General features: G+C 44.8%; 1 protein-coding gene across 3 annotated transcripts in view; it reads right to left on the bottom strand.

The window, feature by feature from the left end:
- RAB4A (RAB4A, member RAS oncogene family) overlaps window positions 1-21,507 on the bottom strand; it is a 73,180-nt gene extending 51,673 nt beyond the window's left edge. For 2 of the 3 annotated variants that reach the window (XM_027530394.1, XM_027530395.1), the window contains exon 1: window positions 21,248-21,507. In XM_027530394.1, the coding sequence (XP_027386195.1) occupies window positions 21,248-21,278 (31 nt within the window). In that variant the 5' untranslated portion in view covers window positions 21,279-21,507. The remainder of the gene's footprint in view (window positions 1-21,247) is intronic. The other variant, XM_027530393.1, reaches the window with a different exon arrangement.
- Window positions 21,508-24,658: the final 3,151 nt, after the last annotated feature.

The following is a 24,658-nucleotide window of genomic DNA, read 5'->3' as shown; positions in this document are numbered from 1 at the left end:
CTGAAGACGAGCTCACAATTTAACACAACAAAACACTCCAGGAAACAGTCTGTGATGAGTGAGTCCGCAGTCCAAAGATATTACACTCTTAAGAATTTGATTTTAAAAAGAACCTGATAAGGGACTTCCCTGGTGGTGCATTGGAAGACTTTGCCTTCCAATGCAGGGAATGCAGGTTTGATCCGACTCGGGGGCTAAGATCCAACACGCCTCATGATCCAAAAAAAAGAATAAGAATCTGATGAAGTATACTCAACATGAGTAATACCATAAAAAAGGATTGAATCCATAAGCAAAGAATAAAACAATATGAAAGAATAGATCGATTTCTAGAATGTGTCTAAAAATAAAAGCTGCAGTCATTAGAAACAGTCAATGGATAAATTAAAGAGCAGAATTAACAAAACTAAGGAGAAAATTAGTGAACTGGAATAGAGACTGGAGAAAATTACCATGAGGCAAAATAGAGAACTGAAGAGAGAGAAAATATGAGAGTTTAAGAAAAATGCAGAATTGAAAGAAAGGGCCCAACATAGGTCTAAATGTATTTTGGAATAAAAAGAGAGAGAGAGAGAGAGAATGCGTGGAGAACGCCGGTGTGAAACTGTAACAGCAATCAGTAAGGAAGGAAAAACTCCCTACAAGAAACTAGGTTCCTTTGGGGTTAACCAAAGGTCACCATCTTCAGCGTTGGGACAGGAGCACAGAAACAACGCACTGTCTAATGCAGAATTCAACAGGCAATGATTACCCTAAGCACCAAGATGGACTTCTGCTTCCAAAAAGAGGGAACAGAAAGAAGCACTTTCCCTCATTCGTCCTGCTCAGTACCACCTAGGATCCTAGGCACCACACATAAAAGAAACACAAGGAGACTTGGAAAAGTTAGCTAAGGTGAGAAACTGGCCAGAGACCTAGGGGCCTGAGGAGTGACACTGGTTTTTCCGTGGGTTTTTTCCTTTTCCCTCCTATCTTCCAGACAGGGAGCTGAACAAGCTAACAGCCAATGGAGGCAGATTTTAAGAAGTCACAGCAAAAGCCTGGTCTCTCTTCTCACAGGACCAGGAAAGGCCAGCCTAGCAAGACAGAAAACTTACACAAAACTGCTCTACTCCAGACAAACACTACAGGAAAAACTCACCCCAGGTCTCACCCTGCCCACGCCAGCAAAGGACGGATGGGAACCCAGACCGCCACGCTTTTGAGGCTGTAATGAGGTTCCCCCAACACCAGCTGGGTGCTGTCACAGAGACCAGGGACAGGGCTGGGGCCCTCATTCCTGCGAGCCAGTTCTGAGCTGTCCTTGCGCCCACTGCATGCCAGGGGAGACACGGCGGTGGTAGGGGGCAGAGGGCACAGGTCACAAGAGCTCTCATCCCAACTCAGCAGCACAAGAAGCAGCCCCTCCAGCCGGATGTCCTCAGATGCTCAGACGGCAACTTGGACTTCCACCTCTACCTGGCAGTAACAAGGCAGCACCCAAGAGCAGAAATGAGCTAAACAAGATTTAAGTCAAGATCTAACGTCTCATAACATAATACAAACATGTCCATGTTTCGAATAAAAATCCCTCATCATAGCAAGAACCAGGAAGACCTCAAACAAAGGAAAAATATCAACAGATTCCAATGCCAAGATGATAGAAACATGTGAAAACTCTGACAAAGATTTTAAAGCAGCCATCGTGAATGCTTCAACAAGCATTAAGAACATGTTCAAAACACATGAAAAGCTGAAATCTTCACAAAAAAGAAAGTATCATCAAAGAAAAAATATATAAGAACCAAATGGATGTTTTCGAATTAAAACATACAATAACTGAAGTACGGGGCTCTGTGAATGGGCTCAAAACAAAATGGAGCAGAGGAAACAGTGAAATGAGCATCAAAGTGATAGAAAATACCCAATCTGAACAACAAAGAGAAAATAGACTGAAAATGTATTGATACAGGCCTCATGGACCTTTTAGACCACCAAAAAAATAAAAAAGAAATCTAACTTTCATGTCACTGGAGTCTCAGAAGGAGAGAAAACAGGATAGGGTTGAAAAAGTACTCAAAAGAAATAATGGCTGAAAACTTTCTAAATTTAGCAAGATGGCAATTAAAAAAGCTAGATTATTCCAAAGGGAAAGTGAAAGACGCTCAGTTGTGTCTGACTCTTTGCAACCTGTATAGTCCATGGAATTCTCCAGGCCAGAAAGCTGGAGTGGGCAAGCCTTTCCCTTTTCTGAGGATCTTCCCAACCCAGGGATCGAACCCAGGTCTCCCGCATTGCAGGCAAATTCTTTACCAACTGAGCTATCAGGGAATCCAGGTTCTTCCCAGCAAGAATCTAAATATATTCATGTCAAGGCACATCATACTTAAACTTCTTAAAACAAATAAACAAAAATATCTTGAATGCAGCCAGAGAAAAATGATACCTTACCTACAGGGAAAAAGCAATACCAGCGACAGCATGTTTCTCATCAGAAACCATTGAGGCCTGAAGGGGCACACTATTTTTCAAGGGCTGAAAGTAAAGAACGCTCCATCCAGAATCTTATACCCTAAAAACATCCTTCTAGCGTGAAGGACTGAAACATTCTTAGAGGAAAAAAAGAGCTAACAGAATTTGTCACCAAAAGATCTACCCTAAAAGAATGGCTAAGGGAAGTCCTACAAACTGAAAGGAAAGGAATTCCCTGGCAGTCCAGGGGTTAGAACTCAGTGCTTTCACTGCTGAGCCCAGGGTTCAATCCCTGGTGGGGGAACTATGATTTCAAAAGCCATGCCAAAAAAAAAAAAAAGCCTGAAAGGAAGTGATAAAAGGAATTATAATCATGAAACATTATACAAAGGAAAGTGAAAGTGAAATTCTACAAAGGAAGAACATGGTAAATAAAAACATTGGTAAACATACTTTGCTGTTTAAGCAAAAATGGTTAACACTGTTTGATGTAACTCTGAATATAACAGGAGGAAATATTTAAGACCATTGTAAGTGAGGGAGGGTAAAGGAACGCCAAGTCCAACTCAGACGCACTGTGGCTCAGTCCCAGTTTATTGCAACAAAGCAAAACTCACAATAAAATGAGTGACACAAATATTTTGGTTTCCCAGGACATATCAAGTTATGTTTATACTATCTTTCAGCCTATTCAGTGTGCAACAGCATCATGTCTAAAAAATGCATACACTTTAATTACAAGTATTTTATTGGTAAGAAACCTTAACCATCAACTGAACTTTCAGCAAGTCATAGTGCCATAATCTTTCGCCATAGTAACATCAAAGATCACTGGTCACTGTAACAAGTATAGTCATAACGGAAAACTCTAAAATATTTTGAGAATTACCAAATCATGTCCCAGAAACAAGAAGTATGCAAATGTTATTGGAAAAATGATGCCAATAGACTTGCTCAATGGAGCACTGCCACAGCCTTCAATTTGTAAAAAAATTTGTGTCTCTGTGAGGCACAATAAAACAAGGTTTGCCTGTAAGAGAAGGTAAGGTTTACACTTCGCTTGAACTAGTAAAACAATGACACAAGTAGACTGCAATATGTACCTATAATGTAACACCTAGCACGACCACTAAAAAAGCTATGCAAAGAGATACACTCAAAAACATTATAGGTAATTCAAAAAGAATTCTAAAAAACGTTCACATAAACCCAGTAAGACTGGAAAAAGAAAAGAGAAAAATGAAAAATTGAACAGAAATCAAAAATATAAAATGGCAAAAATAAATTCTAATAGACCAATAATTAGATTAAATATAAACTACATAAATATACCGATTAAAAGACAGATTGACAGAAAAGATGAAAAAAAGCCCAACTATAAGCTGCCTAAAAAAAACTCACTTAAATTATGATGTTCAGGCAGGTTGAAAGTAAAAGGATGAAAAAAGATCTACCATGCAAATATTAATCAAAGTAAATCATTATCAGATACAACAGTCTTCATGGCAAAGAAAACGACCAAAGACAGAACTGGTCACTATAACAATAAAAGGGAAAATCCACCAGTAAGACATAGGAAAGCTCAGTGTGTGCACCATAAAACAGAGCTAAAAACACATCAAACTACAAACTGACAAAACTAAAAAGAGAAATGGACAAACCCCAAATTATGGTAGAGACATCAACACCTGTCTCTCAATATTGACAGAAAAACTAGACAGAAAATCAGCAAAGATAGAGAAGAATTCAGCGCAGAAAACCACTAGGATGGAGCAGGACACACACTCTTTTCAAGGGCCCATGTATCAAGATAGACCACACCCTGGGCCATAAAACAAATCTTAGCAAATTTAAAAGAACTAAAATCATATAGAATGTGTCCTCCAAACACAAAGGAATAAAAATAGAAATTCATAATATATATACAATAAGAAAATCTCCATTCATTGGGAGGATTGATGCTGAAGCTGAAGCTCCAATACTTTGGCCACCTGAGTCGAAGAGCCCACTCATTAGAAAAGACCCTGATGCTGGGAAAGATTGAAGGCAGGACGAGAAGGGGATGACACAGGAGGAGATGGTTGGATGGCATCACCGACTCAAAGGACATGAGTTTGAGCAAGCTACGGAAGATGGTAACTGACAGGAAAGCCTAGCGTGCATCCCTGGGGTCACAAAGAGCTGGACATGACTGAGTGACTGAACAACAAAGAAAATCTCCAAATACTTGGATACTAACCAATCTACGTCTACATAAACCATGATTTAAAGAGGAGGTCTCCTGGGAAATCGAAAAATGCACTGAACCAAAAGGAAATGAAACTACAGCTCATCAAGAGCTGTGGATTACAACTAAAGCAGTGCTGAAAGGAAAAGTCAGAGCACTGAACGCATATATTAGAAAAGAGGAAAAGTCTCAATTGTCTAAGCACCCATCCTGAAGAACCTGGAAAGAGAAGAGCCAAATAAATGTAAAGCAAACACAGGAAGGAAATAAAGAGCAGACATCCAGGAAATGAAAGACAAAGAAAATCCATAAAATACAGCTGGTTCCTTGAAAAGGTCAATAAAATTGACTCATCAGTCTAGCATAACTGATGAGTCAAGGTCTAGAAGTTGATCAAGGAAAAAGAAGCGTCCTTGAGATGGTCACAGCACACACCACCTTTGTCTTGGTAGCGCTTTGACAGGGTGCACGGGAGGGAAACCCTCACCACAGGAGGCCTTCCTACCGTCTCCAAAGGGGGAACAGGGCCTAGAGACTCCCAGACATCCAGCATCGCACCCCAGCGAACTCAGTGTCCACGTCATGTTGCTCAGCAGCCGGGCTGGCAGCACCTGCGGGAGCTCTGTTACAGTTCGTTTAAGCAAAGATGAGTAGATGAGTGTGTGGCTTCACAGGGTATTCAAAGCAGGCAGCCTCTGAATGGCTAAAAATATGCATATTGGGGCTAAATTTAAAGTAACTGAGTGTATAAGTAAAAGGTTGTTGCTGAGCCACGAAAGACACCGGGAGTCTTGGCCTCCAGAGGAGAGGAATCAATCCGGGGCCAGTGACGAGCCTTGATCACTCAGCACTTCTGTGAAATAAGCACTTCTGTGAAAGCTTCTGTGAAATAAAGCTTTATTAAAGTATAAAAGAGATAGAGAAAGCTTCTGACATAGACATCAGAAGGAGGCAGAAAGAGTGCCCCCTGCTAGCCTTTAGCAGTACGTTATATACTATCAGCAAGCTGTTAATGAGAAAGAGGCGATGTCTCAAACTCAGAGTGGCGCCAGGCCCCTCGCCCACAACATGCGTTTTGAGATAACACTGGCACCGGTGAGTCATCCTGGGCCACAAAACGGTTGACATGAATCTTGAAGAAAGGCAGGTTTCCAGGTGAATATATCATTTCATTAACATAGATTAGGAGAACAAGGTATGAGTAACACATACTGGTTTGTTGAGCCCTTACTGGTTCTGAGTCTTAAGCGAAACCCTAAAGTTCTTAAGCGGAACTTGAAGACAGAGTCGAGGGTAAATACACCAGGGTCATCATGGCAACACAGAATTTTAAAAGAAACCTCCTTTAAATTTTGTATAGAGAAGGAAAAAAATCTGACACTTGTAGTTTGTTTTCTCCTGCCGCTTAAAAGAGAAATTTAAAAAATGTCTAACCCTTGCAGCCCATTTCCTCCGTTTGGAGACCCCTGGCCTTCCTGCCTGTTACCCTTTCATTAAGAACAGAGTTTGGTGCCGGCAGGCTTCGAACTACCGTCTAGGCTGGTTATGAAGAAGAAAACCGCAGAGGGACCAATACGCAGGGCTATTTTAACTCGTTTATGTAACAAAGACTGACAACAACAGCAACCACAAAGAGGGCACAAATGGCCGATTTCAGGGCACAGCACTGGACCCAGCAGGGCAACGAGGAAGTGACAGCGCACACTTTAATCTGTCAACGACAGTAACACATGAAATAGACCAAGTCTTCGAAAACAAAAAGAACTACAACTCACCAACGTAAAATAATTTAAATAGTGATATAACTATTAAGGAAACTGAATTTGTAATTTTAAAACAAAAGAATACTCAGGCCAGGGTGGTTTTACTAGAGAATCCTATAAACATTCAAAAAAGAATCAACACCAACTCAGACATAAATGTTTGCAATATTTTCTTAGAAATAAGAAATAAAAGCAAACATAAACAGGACCTAATCAGCTAAAAAGATTTGGTACATTAAAAGAAACCATTAACAGAATGAAAAAACAATCTATCGACTGCAAATATTTGCAAATAATGAGACCAACAAGGGATTCACTTTCAGACTATACAAAGAGCTCATCCAACTTAATATAAAGAAAATGAATAATCCAATTGAAAAATGGGCAGAAGACCTAAATAAACATTTCTCCAAAGAAGACTAACAGATGGCCAACAGGCACATGCAAAGATGTTCAGCATCACTGATCATCTGGAAAATACAAATCAGAACCACAATGAAGTACCGCCTCAGGCTGGTCAGAATGGCCACCATCAAAAAGTCTACAGAGAACACATGCTGGAGAGGGTTGAGGGAACCCTCCTATACTGCTGGTGGGAATGTAAACTGGTGCAGCCACTACAGAGAAGAGTTCCTTACAAAACTAAAAATAAGTTGCCATATGATCCGGCTATACCACTCCTGAGTGTGTATCCAGAAAGACAAAAAAGCTCTAATTTGAAAAGATACACCCCAATATTCATGGAAACATTAAGTACAATAGCCATGACATGGAAGCAACCCACGGCATCAACAGGCGACTGGATTAAGATGTGGTGTAGGGGCCTCCCTGGTGATCCAGTGGTTAGGACTTTGTGCTCCCAATGCCAGGGGTGTGGGTTCCATCCCTGGTTTGGAAACTAAGATCCTACATGCCTCGTGATATAGCTAAAATATAAAATAAAGGTCCACAGAAGTGGTGCATCACTGACCCAAGATGACATAAAAAAAAGAAAGATGTGGTGTATATGTACAGTAGAATATTCCTCAACCATAAAAAGAATGAAATATTGCCCTTTGCAGCAACACAGAGAATATTATACTCAGTGAAGTTAAAGACAGATATTACGTGATATCACTTGTATGTGGAACCTAAAAAAAATACAAATGAATCTATATACAAAACAGAAGTAGACTCACAAACATAAAAAACAAACTTATAAGTACCAAAGGGGAAAGGTGGGGGGAAGGCATAAATTAAGAGTATGGGATTAACAGATACAAACTTCTATACAAAAAATAGATAAGCAACAACGATTTACCACACAGCATATGGAATTATATTCAATATAATAGCCCAGAAGGGAAAATAATCTGCAAAAAGTATGTAAATGAATCACTTTGCTAGATGCCTAAAACTAACACAACATTGTAAATGAACTATAATCCAATAATTCATTAATTAAAAAATCAAACCCAGTTAGAAAATGGGCATACACCATGAACAGGCATATTCACTTAAAAGAATATACCAATGACAAATAAGAATGTGAAGATGTGTTTAAGATCATTAACCAATAATCAGGGAAATGAAAATAAAGCCATCATGACGTGTCACTACACATCTATCAGGAAAGGCTAAAATAAAAAGTCATGACAACAAAAAAGCTGACCAGGATGCACAGAAACTAGATCACTCATACATTGCTGGAAGAAATATAAAATGGAACAGTGAATCTAGAAAACAGCTTGACAGTTTCTCAAAAAAACTAAACACGCCACCAGATGACTCAGCAACTGAACTTCCAGGCATTTACCCAGAAAAAATGAAGACTTATGTTCACACAAAACCCTGTGCATGAATGTCTATAGTAGCTTTATTTGTAACAGCCAAAAACTGAAAAGACCCAGATGTTCTTCAACAGGTGACTGGTTAAACAAATTATACATGCAGATCAAGAAACACTACTCGGCAATAAAAAGGAGTGAACCATTGATACTGCAATAAGCTAGATGGATCTCCAGAGAATTACGCTGTGTGAAAATGCCAATCCCCAAAGATTCTACACTGCATGATTCTATTTACTGAACAGTCTTGAAACAGATGAAAAGATTGGTAGTTGCCAGGGGACAGGGAGGGGTGGGGACAGGAAGAAAGAGTATTCGGAGGCACAGGAGAGATACTTCTGCTGATAGAAGTGATCTGTATCAGCAGTTATGGCCAACATCAACATCCTGGTTACCTTAGAGTTTTGCAGGGGGGACGGGGAAATTTTCTATTTTTCTTAAACCTGGCTATGAATCTATAAAGATCTCAAAAGGACAATGACTCTGTAAGTTTACTCTGCACATCCCAAACTGAAAGGATTACTGAAGGATGGGCTTCACAGAAGTCCTACCTAGAGGGAGGGAAGCAGGTGAGATGCGAGGTATGTGCCCTGTTTCCAGTCTGGAGATACACGTGTTTGGGTGATGCAAACACAACCAAGGCAACCACTCATTCCCTGTAGGTGACAAAATTCCAACTTAGGAAGAGGTTCTACTCAGTTCCTCCTGTGGATGACGGGATGTGAATTTCACAGCCTCTCTCAGAGCTGAGTGCCTTCCTGTACAAACGTTCTCCCCTTCGAGCATAAGGTTGGATGGCTTATCACAGCAGCAAATCTCTTAACACACCAGGCACACAGCCATGGATTTAGCAGAAAATGTGCTGATTTTACTGATTTATTTGTTTTTACCATCTGTAAAAACAAATTTTTTCTCTTTCTTTGCTTGAAGTTGGATGTCATACACATTGCATGTCATGTATGTTTTACACGTCAAGTGCACAGTGCCTAACAGCTACAAAAAGGCTTACCAGGAGCAGAAAGCTAGCCATGTCACAGAGGAATTAATGGAGGGGTGTAAGATACATTGTTAGGTTGTATATGATAACTAAGTGTGAACCAAATAGTTTTGTCCATTTGAGTGGGATTGATGTTGTTTTATTACAGTGGATGTTGCTTTGCTCAAAATGACAAAGACATTTTCTGCATACAACTTACGATCGTTACATTCACCTGATGAGGGTTTCCTCAGAATGAGTTACGCTGTAGGGTGGCGGAAAGACCATATTCTAAAACAGAAAATCTAAAATAGACATATGCTACTAATGTACTTTGGCGGGGGGTGGTGGAGGGGGGGTGGGTAATGCATGGCAGGCAGGATACATTAGTTCCCTGCAGTGGAAGCTCAGAGTTTTAACCACTGAACTGCCAGGGAAGTCCCTGTATTTTTAATTTTGCATGATAAATGTAGAATGAAATAACAGGAAAGGTATCGAGTAATTAGAAATCAGTCTTGGGCAAAAGTCAGTCATTGAGGAACACAGACGAATTCACATCAGGAAAAAATGGCCTTCACTGAAACAGCTAACACAAAGCCAGGGGAGTAACTCCAGGGAGAAACCTCATTTGGAATGTACTGACTCGTTTTTACACTCATTTCAAGCAGCCTCCAATTTCCTGGAGCACGGGAGATTGGCAGCACATGCTACAGTATGGCTGTGGCCACAGGGACAATGACAGCCAGTGGCAGGGAACTGGGCGCTGGGCCAAGAAGGGGCGCTAACAGCACCGCACATCCAACAGCTGGCCTCCAGCCTTCAGAGACAGCACCGCACATCCAACAGCTGACCCCCAGCCTTCAGAGACAGCACCGCACATCCAACAGCTGACCCCCAGCCTTCAGAGACAGCACTGCACATCTAACAGCTGGCCTCCAGCCTTCAGAGACAGCACCGCACATCCAACAGCTGACCCCCAGCCTTCAGAGACAGCACTGCACATCTAACAGCTGGCCTCCAGCCTTCAGAGACAGCACCGCACATCCAACAGCTGACGCCCAGCCTTCAGAGACAGCACCGGACATCCAACAGCTGACCCCCAGCCTTCAGAGACAACGCCGCACATCCAACAGCTGACCCCCAGCCTTCAGAGACAGCACCGCACATCCAACAGCTGACCCCCAGCCTTCAGAGACAGCACTGCACATCTAACAGCTGGCCTCCAGCCTTCAGAGACAGCACCGCACATCCAACAGCTGACGCCCAGCCTTCAGAGACAGCACCGGACATCCAACAGCTGACCCCCAGCCTTCAGAGACAACGCCGCACATCCAACAGCTGACCCCCAGCCTTCAGAGACAGCACCGCACATCCAACAGCTGACCCCCAGCCTTCAGAGACAACGCCGCACATCTAACAGCTGACCCCCAGCCTTCAGAGACAGCACTGCACATCTAACAGCTGGCCTCCAGCCTTCAGAGACAGCACCGCACATCCAACAGCTGACCCCCAGCCTTCAGAGACAGCACCGCACATCCAACAGCTGGCCTCAAGCCTTCAGAGACAGCACCGCACATCTAACAGCTGGCCCACAGCCTTCAGAGACAATACCGCACATCCAACAGCTGACCCCCAGCCTTCAGAGACAGCACCGCACATCCAACAGCTGGCCTCAAGCCTTCAGAGACAGCACCGCACATCCAACAGCTGACCCCCAGCCTTCAGAGACAGCACCGCACATCCAACAGCTGACCCCCAGCCTTCAGAGACAGTCATGCTGGGTAGACCAGATGCCCGCTGCCTTCCTAGTTTCTCCCACAAGCACTGGTTCTGCTTTTAAGGTTCCCAAAGATTTGAAAGGAAGCACAGGTGGAAGATGGCCTTGACTGCAGGATTCACTCCATGTATTCCACTTCCTGGGACAGTGGGGTCATCAGAGAATGGTTTCTGGCCTCTGATACCAACAACTGAGATAAGAAAGCCTGAAGATCTGGAGGACGCATCCCTGTTGCAGATGCAGATTCACAACGTACACCTGTGACCATGGAGCAGATCTGGGGAGGCAGGGCCTGTGAGGGCCGATTGTGAAGGGAAGCTCATGAGGGTCGGCTGTGAAATGCCCAGGGTCTGACCCCAAGGGGAGCCAGGTCACCTGAGGTGGGGGCCGCGAGAGGCTGCAGGAGAACTGGGGAAGTGAGAGGATGCAGATAAACGTCACGAGCAGCTCTGACCAGAAGCTTAGGTAGGATGGAAAGTAAAGCCGGGGCAGTGAGAGGAGGGGGTAGTGTGGACGCCAGCAGACAAGAAGTGACCACAAGAAAAGCGGATGACTAGTGACGCCCGTCCCTGAGACTCAAGAGATGAGATCTGAGTAGAAGGCAGGGCTGAGTCTCAGCTGGGGACACAGGCAGCAGGAACAGGCCTGGGGTGAGGCGTGGAGGTAGACAGACACAGGTGGAGAAAGGGCAGGAGAGCAGGGAGGCTCCTCAGTGCGGCCCCTTTCTCCTCCAGTCATATAGCGTAGGGGAGCTTGGGGCTTAAGGAGATCACAGGGAAGGTTTAAAACAACCGATGCAGAGGAAAAGCAAGAGGGCCAGGAGAGGGGGAGGTGGCCAGGTACCAGTGAGCTCCCTGCCAGAGGCAAAGGCCACCCATCTACAGGATCTCAATGGGAGAAGAGCTCTGTCCACAAGGCAGCAGGCAGGGCAGGCGGTGGAGAGTCAGGCCGGGCTTCCAGGGTGAGGGCAGCTGAGGAGCGGACAGGGGAAGGCAGGGCTGCGGGCGGCACAGCTGAAGACAGAGCAGCTCACCTCCTGAACAGAAGGGGCTGGAGGGGCATGGGACACCGGGCAGTGAGTAGCTGGGGATGTAAGACGTAAAAGCCTGGAAGTAGGGGCAGAAGAGAGGCTTGGGAGGGGACTGGCGATGACATCAAGGAATCGAGAAGCCAAAGTTGTTGAGTGACTCCTGCATGGGGACCCTGTGGCTGCCCAGGGTGGGCAAGGAGCTGGGGTGGAGCAAGGGGTGGAGAGCAGGACCCCAAGATAGGGGACCTTGCGGGGCGGGTAAAGGAACAGCCACAAGGACACCGGGGAACAGCAACGGGGAGGAGACAGGAAGGCACAGAACATCAGACGACACGTTCTTCAAACAAAGCTCTGGTTTACTGGGTGGCAGGAATCAAGCAGCAGAGCCCCTGGCAGAGCACTGGCTGAGGCAAGGTGGCCAAGTGTGGCGGCAGGAGAGCAGTGAGCTGCAGGCAGCAGGGAGACAGACACACACACACACACACACACACACACACACACGGCTGGGCTGAAGGCCGGGTGCTGGGCTTTGCCTGTGCCACGTGACAGCAGAGAGGACCGTGGCACTGTGAATTCATGTCCAAGGCACAGGCCCCCAGCGCTGCTCACGGCGGAGGGCGGGCTCCGTACCGCGTGGACGAGCGCGCGGGGATCTGACCCACTGCAGGTCTGAGGTGTGCACCCAGGTTCCTCAGCAGGCGAGTAAGCCTAGCCAGCAACCCAGCATCAAAACCACACGTTCTTAGGTGATTTCTACTTGATGTAATAGTATTTTTTTTAAAAAAGAAAAGAAATTATTCTCCTGAAGTAGAAAATGACCCAGAAAAGGAAGCTGGTAGCTGGTGAAGTAGATAGAAATGAAGAGAACTAAATAAAAAACAACTATCTTTAACCAGGAAACAAGTTAGGATCCTTTAAGGAGTAGAATGTTAAATCTGATTGAGGTATTTGAAAGGAAAAAATCATTTAAAGAAATAAAGGCAAGTTGTTTGTCAAAAAGTTTTAGAGAACACTCCAACTAGGGTAATAAAAGGGGAAAAGCTGAACTGTTATTTTTGTATTTGAGGATTCCACAGACAGTGTGTCTTTCCAAACCACAAGTTTGAAGCAAGCATTGAGTACATAATAGTATCTGCAACTTTAGAGATTACACATCTATGAAAGCACCCCTCCCAAATGGGAGAGGTTTTCAGCATTAGCACCCACTTCCCAATTCTGTCTTAAGAGTTAGATTTTGACTCGTATCAAATATCCAGTGTTTGTGGAGAATATGCCCCTAGAGCTGTGCGATCCAGGGGGTCACCACTGATCAAAGAGTATAAGGAAGAGAAGATTTCTGTGGGAAAGAAAAACAGAGTACGAACTTGACTACCTTTGAGAATGAGTTCAAATGCCAGCCCCGCTGCCCTCAGCTCTGGGACCCTGAGCAGGCACCTAGCCTCTTAGTTTCCTCACCTGTAAGTGGGTCCCAGTGTTCACCTTACTCTGTCCTGATGAGAACAGAAAGTACTTTGTGTAGATTATTCTAATTTCACCCTTTATCTAGAGATTAAGATTATAATTCAGGCTGACATACCCATGGCTTCCTTAATAAGGAAAGATTTCCTGATATAAGGGAAACAGAGTAACAGGTCAATACCAGAAGAATCTTATTCAATGATATTGACCTGAAAGGTACTTTAGTCACATGACTGCTAGAAATGACACTGTTCTTGGGAAATGTAACTAGAGAAAATTTACTTTATTACTAAATAATACATATAAGAAGAAATACGGAGAGGGTCAGTTTTAACTTATAATGCTTTTTATAGTTGTGAATATTTATTGAACTTGTTTATCTAAAAACAAACTTTAATATCAGTTTTACCAATAAAGTTTTATTGATGTTTAGACTAGGAAGGTCTCTATGGATTTTAATATTAAAAAGACAATCCAAAATAAGGACTTCATTCTTATAAAGGTATGTGACAGGTATAGTATCCTAGTTTACTTAGGTATTTATGACAGAATTACTTATGGTGCTAATTTAAGGAAAGTGGGAAAATAGCAATGGTCATCAAATAACTGACTTTCATTTCCCCTCCAAAGCATTGTCATGGTCAAGGCGGTTCTGAAGGTGAATGTTAGTCTTCAAAATACCAAATACTTCTATCAGTTTCACAAAGACAGTAAGAACAAAGATTAAATGAAAGTATATTGTGCCTGCAAAATAAGAACAATTTCACTCTTCCTACGAAGACCAGGGACTCTGACCTGTACACAACCATGGCGGGGCCCATGCCCTTTCCACAGCTCTGCTGCAGCTTCCACACTGGAGAAGAGACATCTAAGTGTGTCATCTACTTCAGTAAGATAACTAACTGGAAGAAATTAAGTTCAAACTGAACTGCAGCTGACATTTTTTCTGGAGACTAGGAGGCACCACTGCTGTAGAGGTCTATCTAACATTCAGGCTCCTCTGTCTGTGGAATTTTCCAGGCAAGAATACTGGGGTGGGTTGTCATTTCCTAACTCAGGGGATCTTCCAAACCCAGGAAGCGAACCTGCATCTCCTTTGTTTCCTTCACTGGCAAGCAGATTCTTTACCACTGAGCCACCTGGGAAGCCAGAAATACAGGCTTAAGACAATCATAGCCAGACATTACCTGCCTGTAAGTGGTCCAGGGCAGGCACTTGACCTAACTTGGCCCAATCACATAGGAAGGACGGACTTTATTTCATAAACATGGGAAAGCACTCCTCTTTTCTGTGGATGTAAACAAGGAAGGGTACTCAGATTACATGACTCAGGAAATGAGAGAAGAGGATAACACGGTCAGAGGAGAGAGATGCTAAGAATTTAGGTCCGTGCTAACATGACTGTGCTTCTCAATCAAGCGGTCCTGAAACCTCATCTATAGCTATTTGCAAAAACACATTTTCATATCATCCATGCCACCTGCAGTTGGAAGCCTACTTGATAAAACGACCAAAAGAGCTAACTATTTACATCTATTAAACGGAAATTTTCTTATAAGCATAATTAAAAAGAATTTTTTTTTAAATTTTTGGTCATGTAGAGTCAATTTATAAACAGAGGTGGTTAAGTAAACATGGATATAAAACCAGGGGAGTACATTTAACAAATACATATTTAATAACTACCAACTGCTAGGTATTTTAATATTTGGTGAGCACAGATTCAGGTCACCTGGTGTCTGTCCATTCTGCGGGGAGAGGTCTGCCTGGGTGCCCCAGGCCCCAGGGCAGGGCGCAGGGCCCCCTGAAGAGCCTGATGGGCACACCGAGGCCTGCCTCTGGGCTCTCGTAGCTCCAGGCCGCCAGCTGCCATCTGACTGTTGCGTTCTCCGTACATTCAACTGAGCAGGGGTCAAGTGCTGCCACCCAAGAAGCACAGCAAAGGTGCCTGTGCACCCTCAGTTCCAAGGCACTGGAAGCTGATTTCAGATGTGACTTCTTGAGGGAAGTCCATTTACAAAAAGAATGCCTGGGTAACCTCTTTAGGGGACGTCTGAATTCGAGTTGCGTTTATGTCACATACAATGTAAAAACTGGTAGACTTCTACCGTAAAGAACAGAATTAAACTAACCTTCCAATTGGCTTTTCTGTTCACCCTGGCCTTCTGTTTCATGTTCTGTAGCAAGGAGGGAAACAGACCACCTACCTAGTGGAATCAAAGCAAAGGCTCATTCAGCCTTCCCCGCAGGCTGTCCAGGGACTGGTCACAGCATGAGAGACAGACAGCCAGACAAGCAATCCCCTGCTTTCAAAGAGTCTGTGGTCTGGTCTCAAAAGAGACAAGGTTTGTCACCATTGAGAGTTGACTGAATTGCAAAACAGATCTGCTAAGTCCCCACAGGCAGCAACGAGTGTTTCTTTTATGAGGACGGCTGTCATAACCCATGTAAGCAAGTGAACCAGAGAACCTACTGTAATGAAGTGAGCACATCGCACATAATAATATTGTATATTACAACAAAAAAGGGAGACATGCTGTGTTTTTAAGTCCTCAGTCTCTTTTCTGGAAGATTAAAAATTCATACTTAAAAATGATAAACCTCCTTCTAAAAGACATCCTCTCTGAACTTCCCTGGAGTCCAGTGGTTAAGAATTCACCTGCCAATGCAGGGGACACTGCTTTGATCCTTGGTCCAGGAAGATCTCACATGCCATGGAGCAACTGAGCCTGTATGCCCCGACGGAGGCCCAGCAAAGCCGAACAAATAAAGTTAACTAATAAAATAATACTCTCACCATAAATTATTAGTACTTTATAAATGGTGTCCTTCCCTCCATATCTAAATATTAGCCACTTTAAATGCCCAAAACCTAGCACATAAGAGAAACAGAAAGAGTTATAAGGCTAAGGTCACTAAATGTCAACACATAGGTAGGTACCATTCTGAGCGCAGTGTTGCATCTGGCTCTGGCAGAGCAACCAAGTGTGATTCCTCCAGGTATCACATCTGTCATTATCAGGGATTTGTTTATTGGACAAATTTCTCTCAATGCAAACTTATTTTTGTTTTGAAAGCTCAGTGGGGATTACCAAGGGAGACAATTTGTAGAGACAGAGTCCTTTGACGTATGTGCTGTGCTGAAGTCCACTATCCTCTACATCTGTCTTTCGTGATCCATCTTTTAAATGACAGTACCCTGCACATCACTTCAGATTTTGATTCACAGCTAAAGAGAAGCAAAAGTATTCATCAAACACACAGAACTCAATCCATTACCAAGATGAGACTGGCAGGGAAAGCTGTGACATCCAAAGACAAGTGTTACAGGATGCACAGGAATCAAAGGTTTGCCCACAAACTATTTTCACTGGTGAGTATTCTAATGGTTATTAGAAGTGGGGAAAAAAAATCTATTACATCGTCTGAGCAATTTCTAGAGGATGGTTTAAGAGAAAAGGAAAAAAACAAAGAAACTTCAGCTTCCTTCTTATTCCAAAAAATATTCAGAGCAAAGATTATCTCCTAGGCAAATGCGGAAAATAAGAGTCTGTGGAGTAGCCATGGGTAATCAGTTGGATTTGGGACATAGGCCAGGCTACACCTAGGCCATCCACATGGAAGAAGTAGGTAGGAAGTTGAAACAAACGTATTTTAGCTTGAAGGACTGATGTGGCTAGAAATATTTAGGAGACTTCAGAGAAAGGCAAGCAACAGGCAAGGACTGGAATGCCTCACAGTTCAAAGGAACATGAAAAGTTCTCATAAACTTTTGATTTCTCAAAGACCAGTGTTTTCAAACTTCCATGGCCTGGCGGCACCACACAGAACAGTGCCCTGATAACGCAACTGTGGTCTTTAGACCAACAGCACCTGCATGGCCAGGGAGCTGCGCAGGTGCAGAAGTGAATACGCAAAACCAGACTTTGCATCTTTCACACACCAGTGGGCTGTGGCACGTGCAGTTGGAACCATGGTGGTAGTGTTCCCCAAATTCTGGTCTTTGTTCACCAATTTTCCATGGTGACAAAAATACAAGCATTTAAAATGACAAATTCATTCAATTGAGGGAAATACCCTTTATTCTGAGGTCACATGCTTCCTCTGTTGACATTTTTTATATGCCCTAACAAAATACAGTAATGGCAATTAAGTGATCTCCCTAACAGCAAGTTATCTCATACTTCACTGGAACCAAGGTGAATTTGAAGACGTATATCCTGTGCCTAGAATATTCTGCTTACTCCACTTTGCCTTCTCAGGCCTAAATTTCTCCTTGAATCATACTCTGACTACTATGTATTGGTTTCCCATGGCTGCTATAACAAAATACCACAAACTGGATCGTTTATTTTGTAGTCTTCATAGTTCTAGGCTACAAGTCCCAAGTCAAGCTGCCAGTCAGCCTATCCGAGGACACCAGCGAAGGGCTCCCTCCTTGCCCCTCCCTAGCTTCTGGCGGCTGCTGGCCACTCTTGGTGCTCCTGGGCTTGTAGTTCTTCAAACCACATTCCTTCCTTCGTGAGTCCACATCCAAACTCCTCTCATTTTACAAGAACTCCAATGCATGAGAGCTCAGCCTAACCCGACATGACCTCCTCTGAACCTAATTACACCTATAAAGACCCTGTTTCCAAACAAGGTCACATTCACAGGGTGCCTGGGCTTAGGACCTGAACATACCTTTTGGGGGATACAATTCAACCCATGGCAGCATACAGTCATACATTTTAAAAAGAAAATATCCTGATAATTCTCAAAATTATATGGTAAATACTGTAATACTTTCAAACTAAAGCACAAAATAAAAATATTACGAGTACACTGTAATAAAGCTAGTACAAGACCAACAATGTGTGTTCTTGCTTCATAAACTGTTGTCATGGTAGAATGCATAAATTACAGCGTGTATAGAGAAGTGACTTAGATTTTTTTCCTCATTCTCAAACTGCCTCAGCCCTTAAATCTTTTTTTTTTTTAATTTCTAGCATCTTCTATACCACTTACACTTTTTAGCTCCTTTCTGAACATCACTGCTTGATATTAATATTTGACTTGTTAGTTTTTGTCTCACAAATCTTGGTATCAGAAATCACCTAAAGCCAATCTGTGATCAACCAATCGACCTCCTTGGGAAGTCCCAAGCCACATCAACTGGCCAGGCCTTTAAGAATGCTTAAAGTATCTGTGAAGCACTGTTTCAGTTTAGGGATAATCAGCAGGAACTTTCAGTCAGAAATCTGTATGCTTGAGATTTCAATGTTGTATTGCAATATTACATAAAGTATTACATAAGGTGTGGTATTCATGTGGTTGGTGCTTCTGGAGCAGCAAAATGTTGAACACTAGTCACTGGAGGGTGAAATACTGCCTTAAAAAGCTAAAAGGCATGCAGACACAGCTCATGAACAGTACACTGGTAAGCAATAGTTCTTCATTTTTCATCATATCCCTGTCAAACTACAGAGATTCCTTTTCCAGAAGAGAGAAAGTGAGCACAGAGTACTACGGAGTTTAAAGATTAGGAAAACATTCCTTTACCATCTACCTAAGAGGCAAACGTCTGGAAGGAGGGAAACTGTTTTCCATCTGGGAAACAATACTATGCAAATCTATCACTGATAAGTGAAGGTCATAGCTTGGTTTGGGGTGACTTTTATTTTGGGTTAGCACTGTGAAGTGCCACACTTGCTCTTGCTAAAACTAATTTTCTATGTGTTTCCCTTAATTTCTTCTATTAGAGGGAAGGTAAAAAGTAAAAACATATTTGGAAGCTACCATGAAATAAGAGTAATAAAGGTCAAAGCCTGATGAACAGAATTTGATCAGTTGACCTGTGATGCTCGATGAGCTCTGTCTGAAATGGAGATACCATGTTTTATCAAGGTTATCATTTCATACGAAATATGGTGTCTCCACTTCAGAGGAAATGGCAACCCACTCCAGAATTTTTGCCTGGAGAATCCCATGGACAGAGGAGCCTGGCAGGCTACAGTCCATGGGGTCACAAAGAGTTGGACACAACTGAAATGACTTAGCATGCAAACACTGTTTCATATGGGGGCTTCCCAGGTGATGCTAGTAGTAAAGAACCCGCCAGTCAATGCAGGAGACATAAGAGATGTGGGTTCTATCCCTGGGTTGGGAAGATCCCTGGAAGTGCGCATGGCAACCCACTCCAGTATTCTTGCCTGGAGAATGCCATGGAGAGAGGAGCCTGGAGGGCTACAGTCCATAGGGTCACAAAGAGTCGGACACGACTGAAGCAACTTAGCATGCATGTTTCACGTGAGACAGATGAAACACAAAAGCTCCATCTTCCAGTGCTCCTCCTAACTCATAACCCCACTTGGTTTCTTACTTGGACTCTGCACTGCTCCCATGTGCTCCTTCTCCACGTCAGAGAGGAAAAGAAAGTGTGGGGAAAGGAGCACTTGAAAAACAAAAAGCAAAAGCGTAACCAACACTTGCTGGAGAGGCAGACCACGTGGATGTGGCAAGTGCAGTAGCATGAGAGGCTCTGACAACACTGATCCTTACAAGCCAGGGGTGTGCTCTCGGACTCCCTAAACCTTCTAGGAATAGCTGTCTTGCTCCCAGTGTTATCAAGAACAGGGCAGGTACCAGGCATAGGAGTGGCTGAAGGTGGAGCAAATGCCTGGGTGCTTGAGGGGCCTCAACCACAGTCCTCTTACAGGCATCCTGGATCCCTCAGGGCCTGGGCACTTGTAGACCAGTTCATGCCTCCGTGCCTCAGGTCTGAGTCACATTTCTTTTTAATATACCTTCAGAGACCACATTCCTTCAGAACTCCAGCCTGGGTTTGTTTGTTGTTTTTTTTAACATTCATTAGTATCATAAGTGGATTAACACTGTATCCCCCAATGGACTGTAAACTTGCCAAGACCAGAACCGTGCAGGTGGGTACCTTGCAGTGTTGGAAACCACACCAGCCCATAAAGCCGGTCCTATCTGCTGACAGAAAAGGGGCAGCACGCCAGGGCACACGGAAGACATGATGAATTTGACTAGAGGTAATGTTTTTGAACTCGAGCCCCTCACTGGGGCTGTAAAATCCAAATTAGACTTAATCTGAGAATGCACACATCTCAGAGTGACTCCAGACTGGTAAACACTAGTAAACCTTGATACAAAGCAGAGATGTACTCCATTGTTTATTTTTACCACGCAGGACAAAAACACACATTATGAATTGGGAAGGCTTTCGTTTATTAAAAAAAAAAAGGAAATCTCTGCTGGCTGCCTTCGGGTGTGAGTGCTACAGAAGAAGCAAAAATCAAGCAGAATAGGCTGTGCTTCCGAGGTGTTTATAGTCTTGCAAAGACACATTTATAAAGAGCCATCATACAGCTTGAAAGATCTCTGAAGGAAGAAATGCCTATCCATAAGTCCTTGTAATATCCGTGCAAAGGAAGGAATTTCAAGCAAGGAAAGGTCAAAGTGGAAGAGCCGAAGAACACACTCAACTGCAGGCGTCGTCCCAAGTCCTTCACATACCTCGCTAGGGACAATATCGCAGTCTCTAATGGGCTTCCCTAAACCCTGAACTAACATGAGACGAAGAAACGGAAACCCTACCGGCAAGTACGCGGAGAAGCAGCAAGCAGACCCTCGGAGAAGCAGATCACATAGCCGGGCTACCCTCGGGCGGCCGCGCCCCAGCACTGGGATCCCGGTCCCCGCGCCCCCGGCCCCGGCCCGCGCCCCCCGCCCCGTACCGTAGGTCTCGGACATGGCCGTCTGCGACATCTTGGGAGCGGCTCCGCCTCTCGCGGGGCGCCGCTGCGGCTCCGCCGAGCCGGCGGCAGGGAGGCCGGGGAGTCGGCCGCGCCTCGGTGGGGTACGCGAGGGGCAGGGGAGAGGAGGAGGGAGGGGCCCGCGGTCCGCAAGGCAACTGCCGGCCCCCAGCTGCTGCGGCCCCGCCGGACTGCGGGCTCCGCGCAGGCGCACGGCCTCGCCCCGCCGGTCTGGACGCCGAGGGGAGGGGCAGGGGCGGAGGGGAGGGGCAGGGGCGGAGGGGAGGGGCAGGGGCGGAGGGGAGGGGAGGGCGGAGGGGAGGGGAGGGGCGGAGGGGAGGGGAGGGGCGGAGGGGAGGGGAGGGGCGGAGGGTAAGAGGGGGCGCGAGACCCAGTCCTCGCTGGGGGCGCGCGCACGGGGCGGCTGGGGCGGGTCCGGCGAGGGGCGTAGCCAAGCCGGGGGCGCGCGGGGGCGCGCGGCCTCTGCAAGGGTCGGGAGACGCCGGCGGCCCGCAGGCCCGGAGGTGACAGAAGGGGCTGGGGGTGTCCGGGGCTGAGCCAGCAGGGTCCGCTCCCTCACAGGGAAGGCTGAGTGCCCGCCTTGGAGAGGAAGGCCGCCCTTTGCCAGGTGGGCCGCCTCCGCAAAGACTTGGTCGTCGTCATCTGGGGCACTCGGCCAAGGAAGGACTTCCTCTGAGCTGTAATGATCAACCCGCGGCGGGGTGAATGTGTACCTAGGAGGCGGTGGCCGCAGGTGTCCAGCGGGAGGCCAGCGCTGCCGCCTGGGAGGCAGGCTGACTTGCCGGGGATGGAGCTTTCACTCCTAACCTCCGGGGCCCTCGCCGGTGGGGCTGAGCTGGCCTCTGGGGAAAGCTGACAAAGTCTCAGGATGTACCTGTTCCGAAGAGTCCCTAGAAAACTGTAGTCGTCACCCCTCTGCACTCCAATTTAGGGGAATGTGGCCTTTGGACAGGAAGCATCTCTCGGCCCTCAGCCGCGGGTGTATTTTCTACGGGTAGGAGTTGTTGGTTGAATATTTTGATGTAAGGAGTACAGCTGAATTCAGAATCCCCTTCTGTTGGCAATGTAGTGATAAACAGGAAAAGATTTTTGGATGGGATTTTGCTCCACTGGAGCATGATCAGGACCACGTGGTATCGCATAAGACTCAATCTTGTTCAAAAGACACAGTAGGTATGCCCTGGCTAACCTCCCAAGTGACGTGGGTGGTGGGGGCAATGCCAGAAAATACATTTTACTGAAGTCCATTTGAGTCTGTCCTCCAAATTGGCATCAGTCCTTCCCTGGTCATTCCTCTCCTCCCCAGCAGCTGTCTGGCTCTACATGGTTCCTCTCTCTGATTCTCCTAGAAAATAGATACTCTGCTTCTACATCACAGAGGAGCCCTTCCTGCGCCGCCTCCCCGCTGGGCAATGTGGTTCAGTTCAGTTCAGTTCAGTCATTCAGTCGTGTCCGACTCTTTGCGACCCCATGAATCGCAGCAAGCCAGGCCTCCCTGTCCTTCACCATCTCCTGGAGTTCACTCAAACTCACATCCATCAAGTCGGTGACGCCATCCAGCCATCTCATCCTCTGTCATCCCCTTCTCCTCCTGCCCCCAATCCCTCCCAGCATCAGAGTCTTTTCCAATGAGTCAACTCTTCGCATGAGGTGGCCAAAGTACTAGAGTTTCAGCTTTAGCATCATTCCTTCCAAAGAACACCCAGGACCGATCTCCTTTAGAATGGACTGGTTGGATCTCCTTGCAGTCCAAGGGACTCTCAAGAGTCTTCTCCAGCACCACAGTTTAAAAGCACCAATTCTTCGGGGCTCACAGTCCAACTTTCACATCCATACATGACCACTGGAAAAACCATAGCCTTGACTAGACGGACCTTTGTTGGCAAAGTAATGTCTCTGCATTTGAATATGCTATCTAGGTTGGTCATAACTTTCCTTCCAAGGAGTAAGCATCTTTTAATTTCATGGCTGCAATCACCATCTACAGTGATTTTGGAGCCCCCAAAAATAAAGTCTGACACTGTTTCCACTGTTTCCCCATCTACTTCCCATGAAGTGATGGGACCAGATGCCATGATCTTAGTTTTCTGAATGTTGAGCTTTAAGCCAACTTTTTCACTCTCCTCTTTCACTTTCATCAAAAGGCTTTTTAGTTCCTCTTCGCTTTCTGCCATAAGGGTGGTGTCATCTGCATATCTGAGGTTATTGATATTTCTCCCGGAAATCTTGATTCCAGCTTGTGCTTCTTCCAGCCCAGCATTTCTCATGATATACTCAACATATAAGTTAAATAAGCAGGGTGACAATAGACATCCTTGACGTACTCCCTTTCCTATTGAAAGGTTGTTGTTGAATCACACGAATACACCGGGATTCTTGGCCCCCGGAGGAGAAGAATTCAATCCGGGGCCAGAGACGAGGCTTGATCGCTTGGATCTTTTGTGTAATAAAGTTTTATTAAAGTATAAAGGAGATAGAGAAAGCTTCTGACATAGGCATCAGAAGGGGGCAGAAAGAGTACCCGCTTGCTAGTGTTAACAATGAGGTTATATAATCCAAAGAATGTCTGGAGGTTGTAAAGACCTCCTCCGACCTACTCCCATAATTTACATTTTAAGATAACAGAAGGTTGAATCCAAAGACTGTCCTTAGGCAGGATACATTATTGGTATATAATCCTAAGGAATGTGGAGAAAGAAAAAAAGTTTGTCCTTTTTTCCTCCTTGAGAATTCCAGACCCCTCTCTCCTCGGGGACCCCTAGACTCCCTATCAACCTGCCTAGGAAATGACTCTCTCACTATTTGGAACCAGTCTGTTGTTCCATGTCCAGTTCTAACTGTTACTTCCTGACCTGCATATAGGTTTCTCAAGAGGCAATGTGGTAGGAACTGTAGTTCTCTAGGATTATTTTGTATATATCCCTGGTTCAGTGGCTGGAACACATTGTTACTTTCTTCAGGTTAGGGTTGATCTACACTCCTGAGTATAGTAGTCTTACTCTGATTAGAGCTATTTCAGAAGAAAGATAGTGATCCATTCTTTACATCTAAGTGTTCTTGTCAGGAACTTCTGTAGATGATAAGAAAGAAGTCACTGAGTTATTGAAACTGGACCTGATGAATTGTGAAACCTGGACAGAGTGATAGAAATAAAAATTAAATGACTGTTTCAAAACTGAGAGCGGGTTTCCTTAGAAGATGAATACTTAGATGGGCCTTCAGGAAAGATTGTTTGTTTTGGAAAAACCACCCGGAGAAGCCATTTTTGTCTTAGTTTGCAAATATAAAGCCAAACATCACAACTAGAAGGGGAAATACTCAAGAACTGAGGTTTGAAGGAGCTGGGCTTACTTGAATAATAATGGGAAAGGT

The sequence above is a fragment of the Bos indicus x Bos taurus genome, chromosome 28, assembly GCF_003369695.1.
Source record: "Bos indicus x Bos taurus breed Angus x Brahman F1 hybrid chromosome 28, Bos_hybrid_MaternalHap_v2.0, whole genome shotgun sequence".
NCBI lineage: Eukaryota > Metazoa > Chordata > Mammalia > Artiodactyla > Bovidae > Bos > Bos indicus x Bos taurus.
This window is presented reverse-complemented; position numbering and strand designations above follow the sequence as displayed.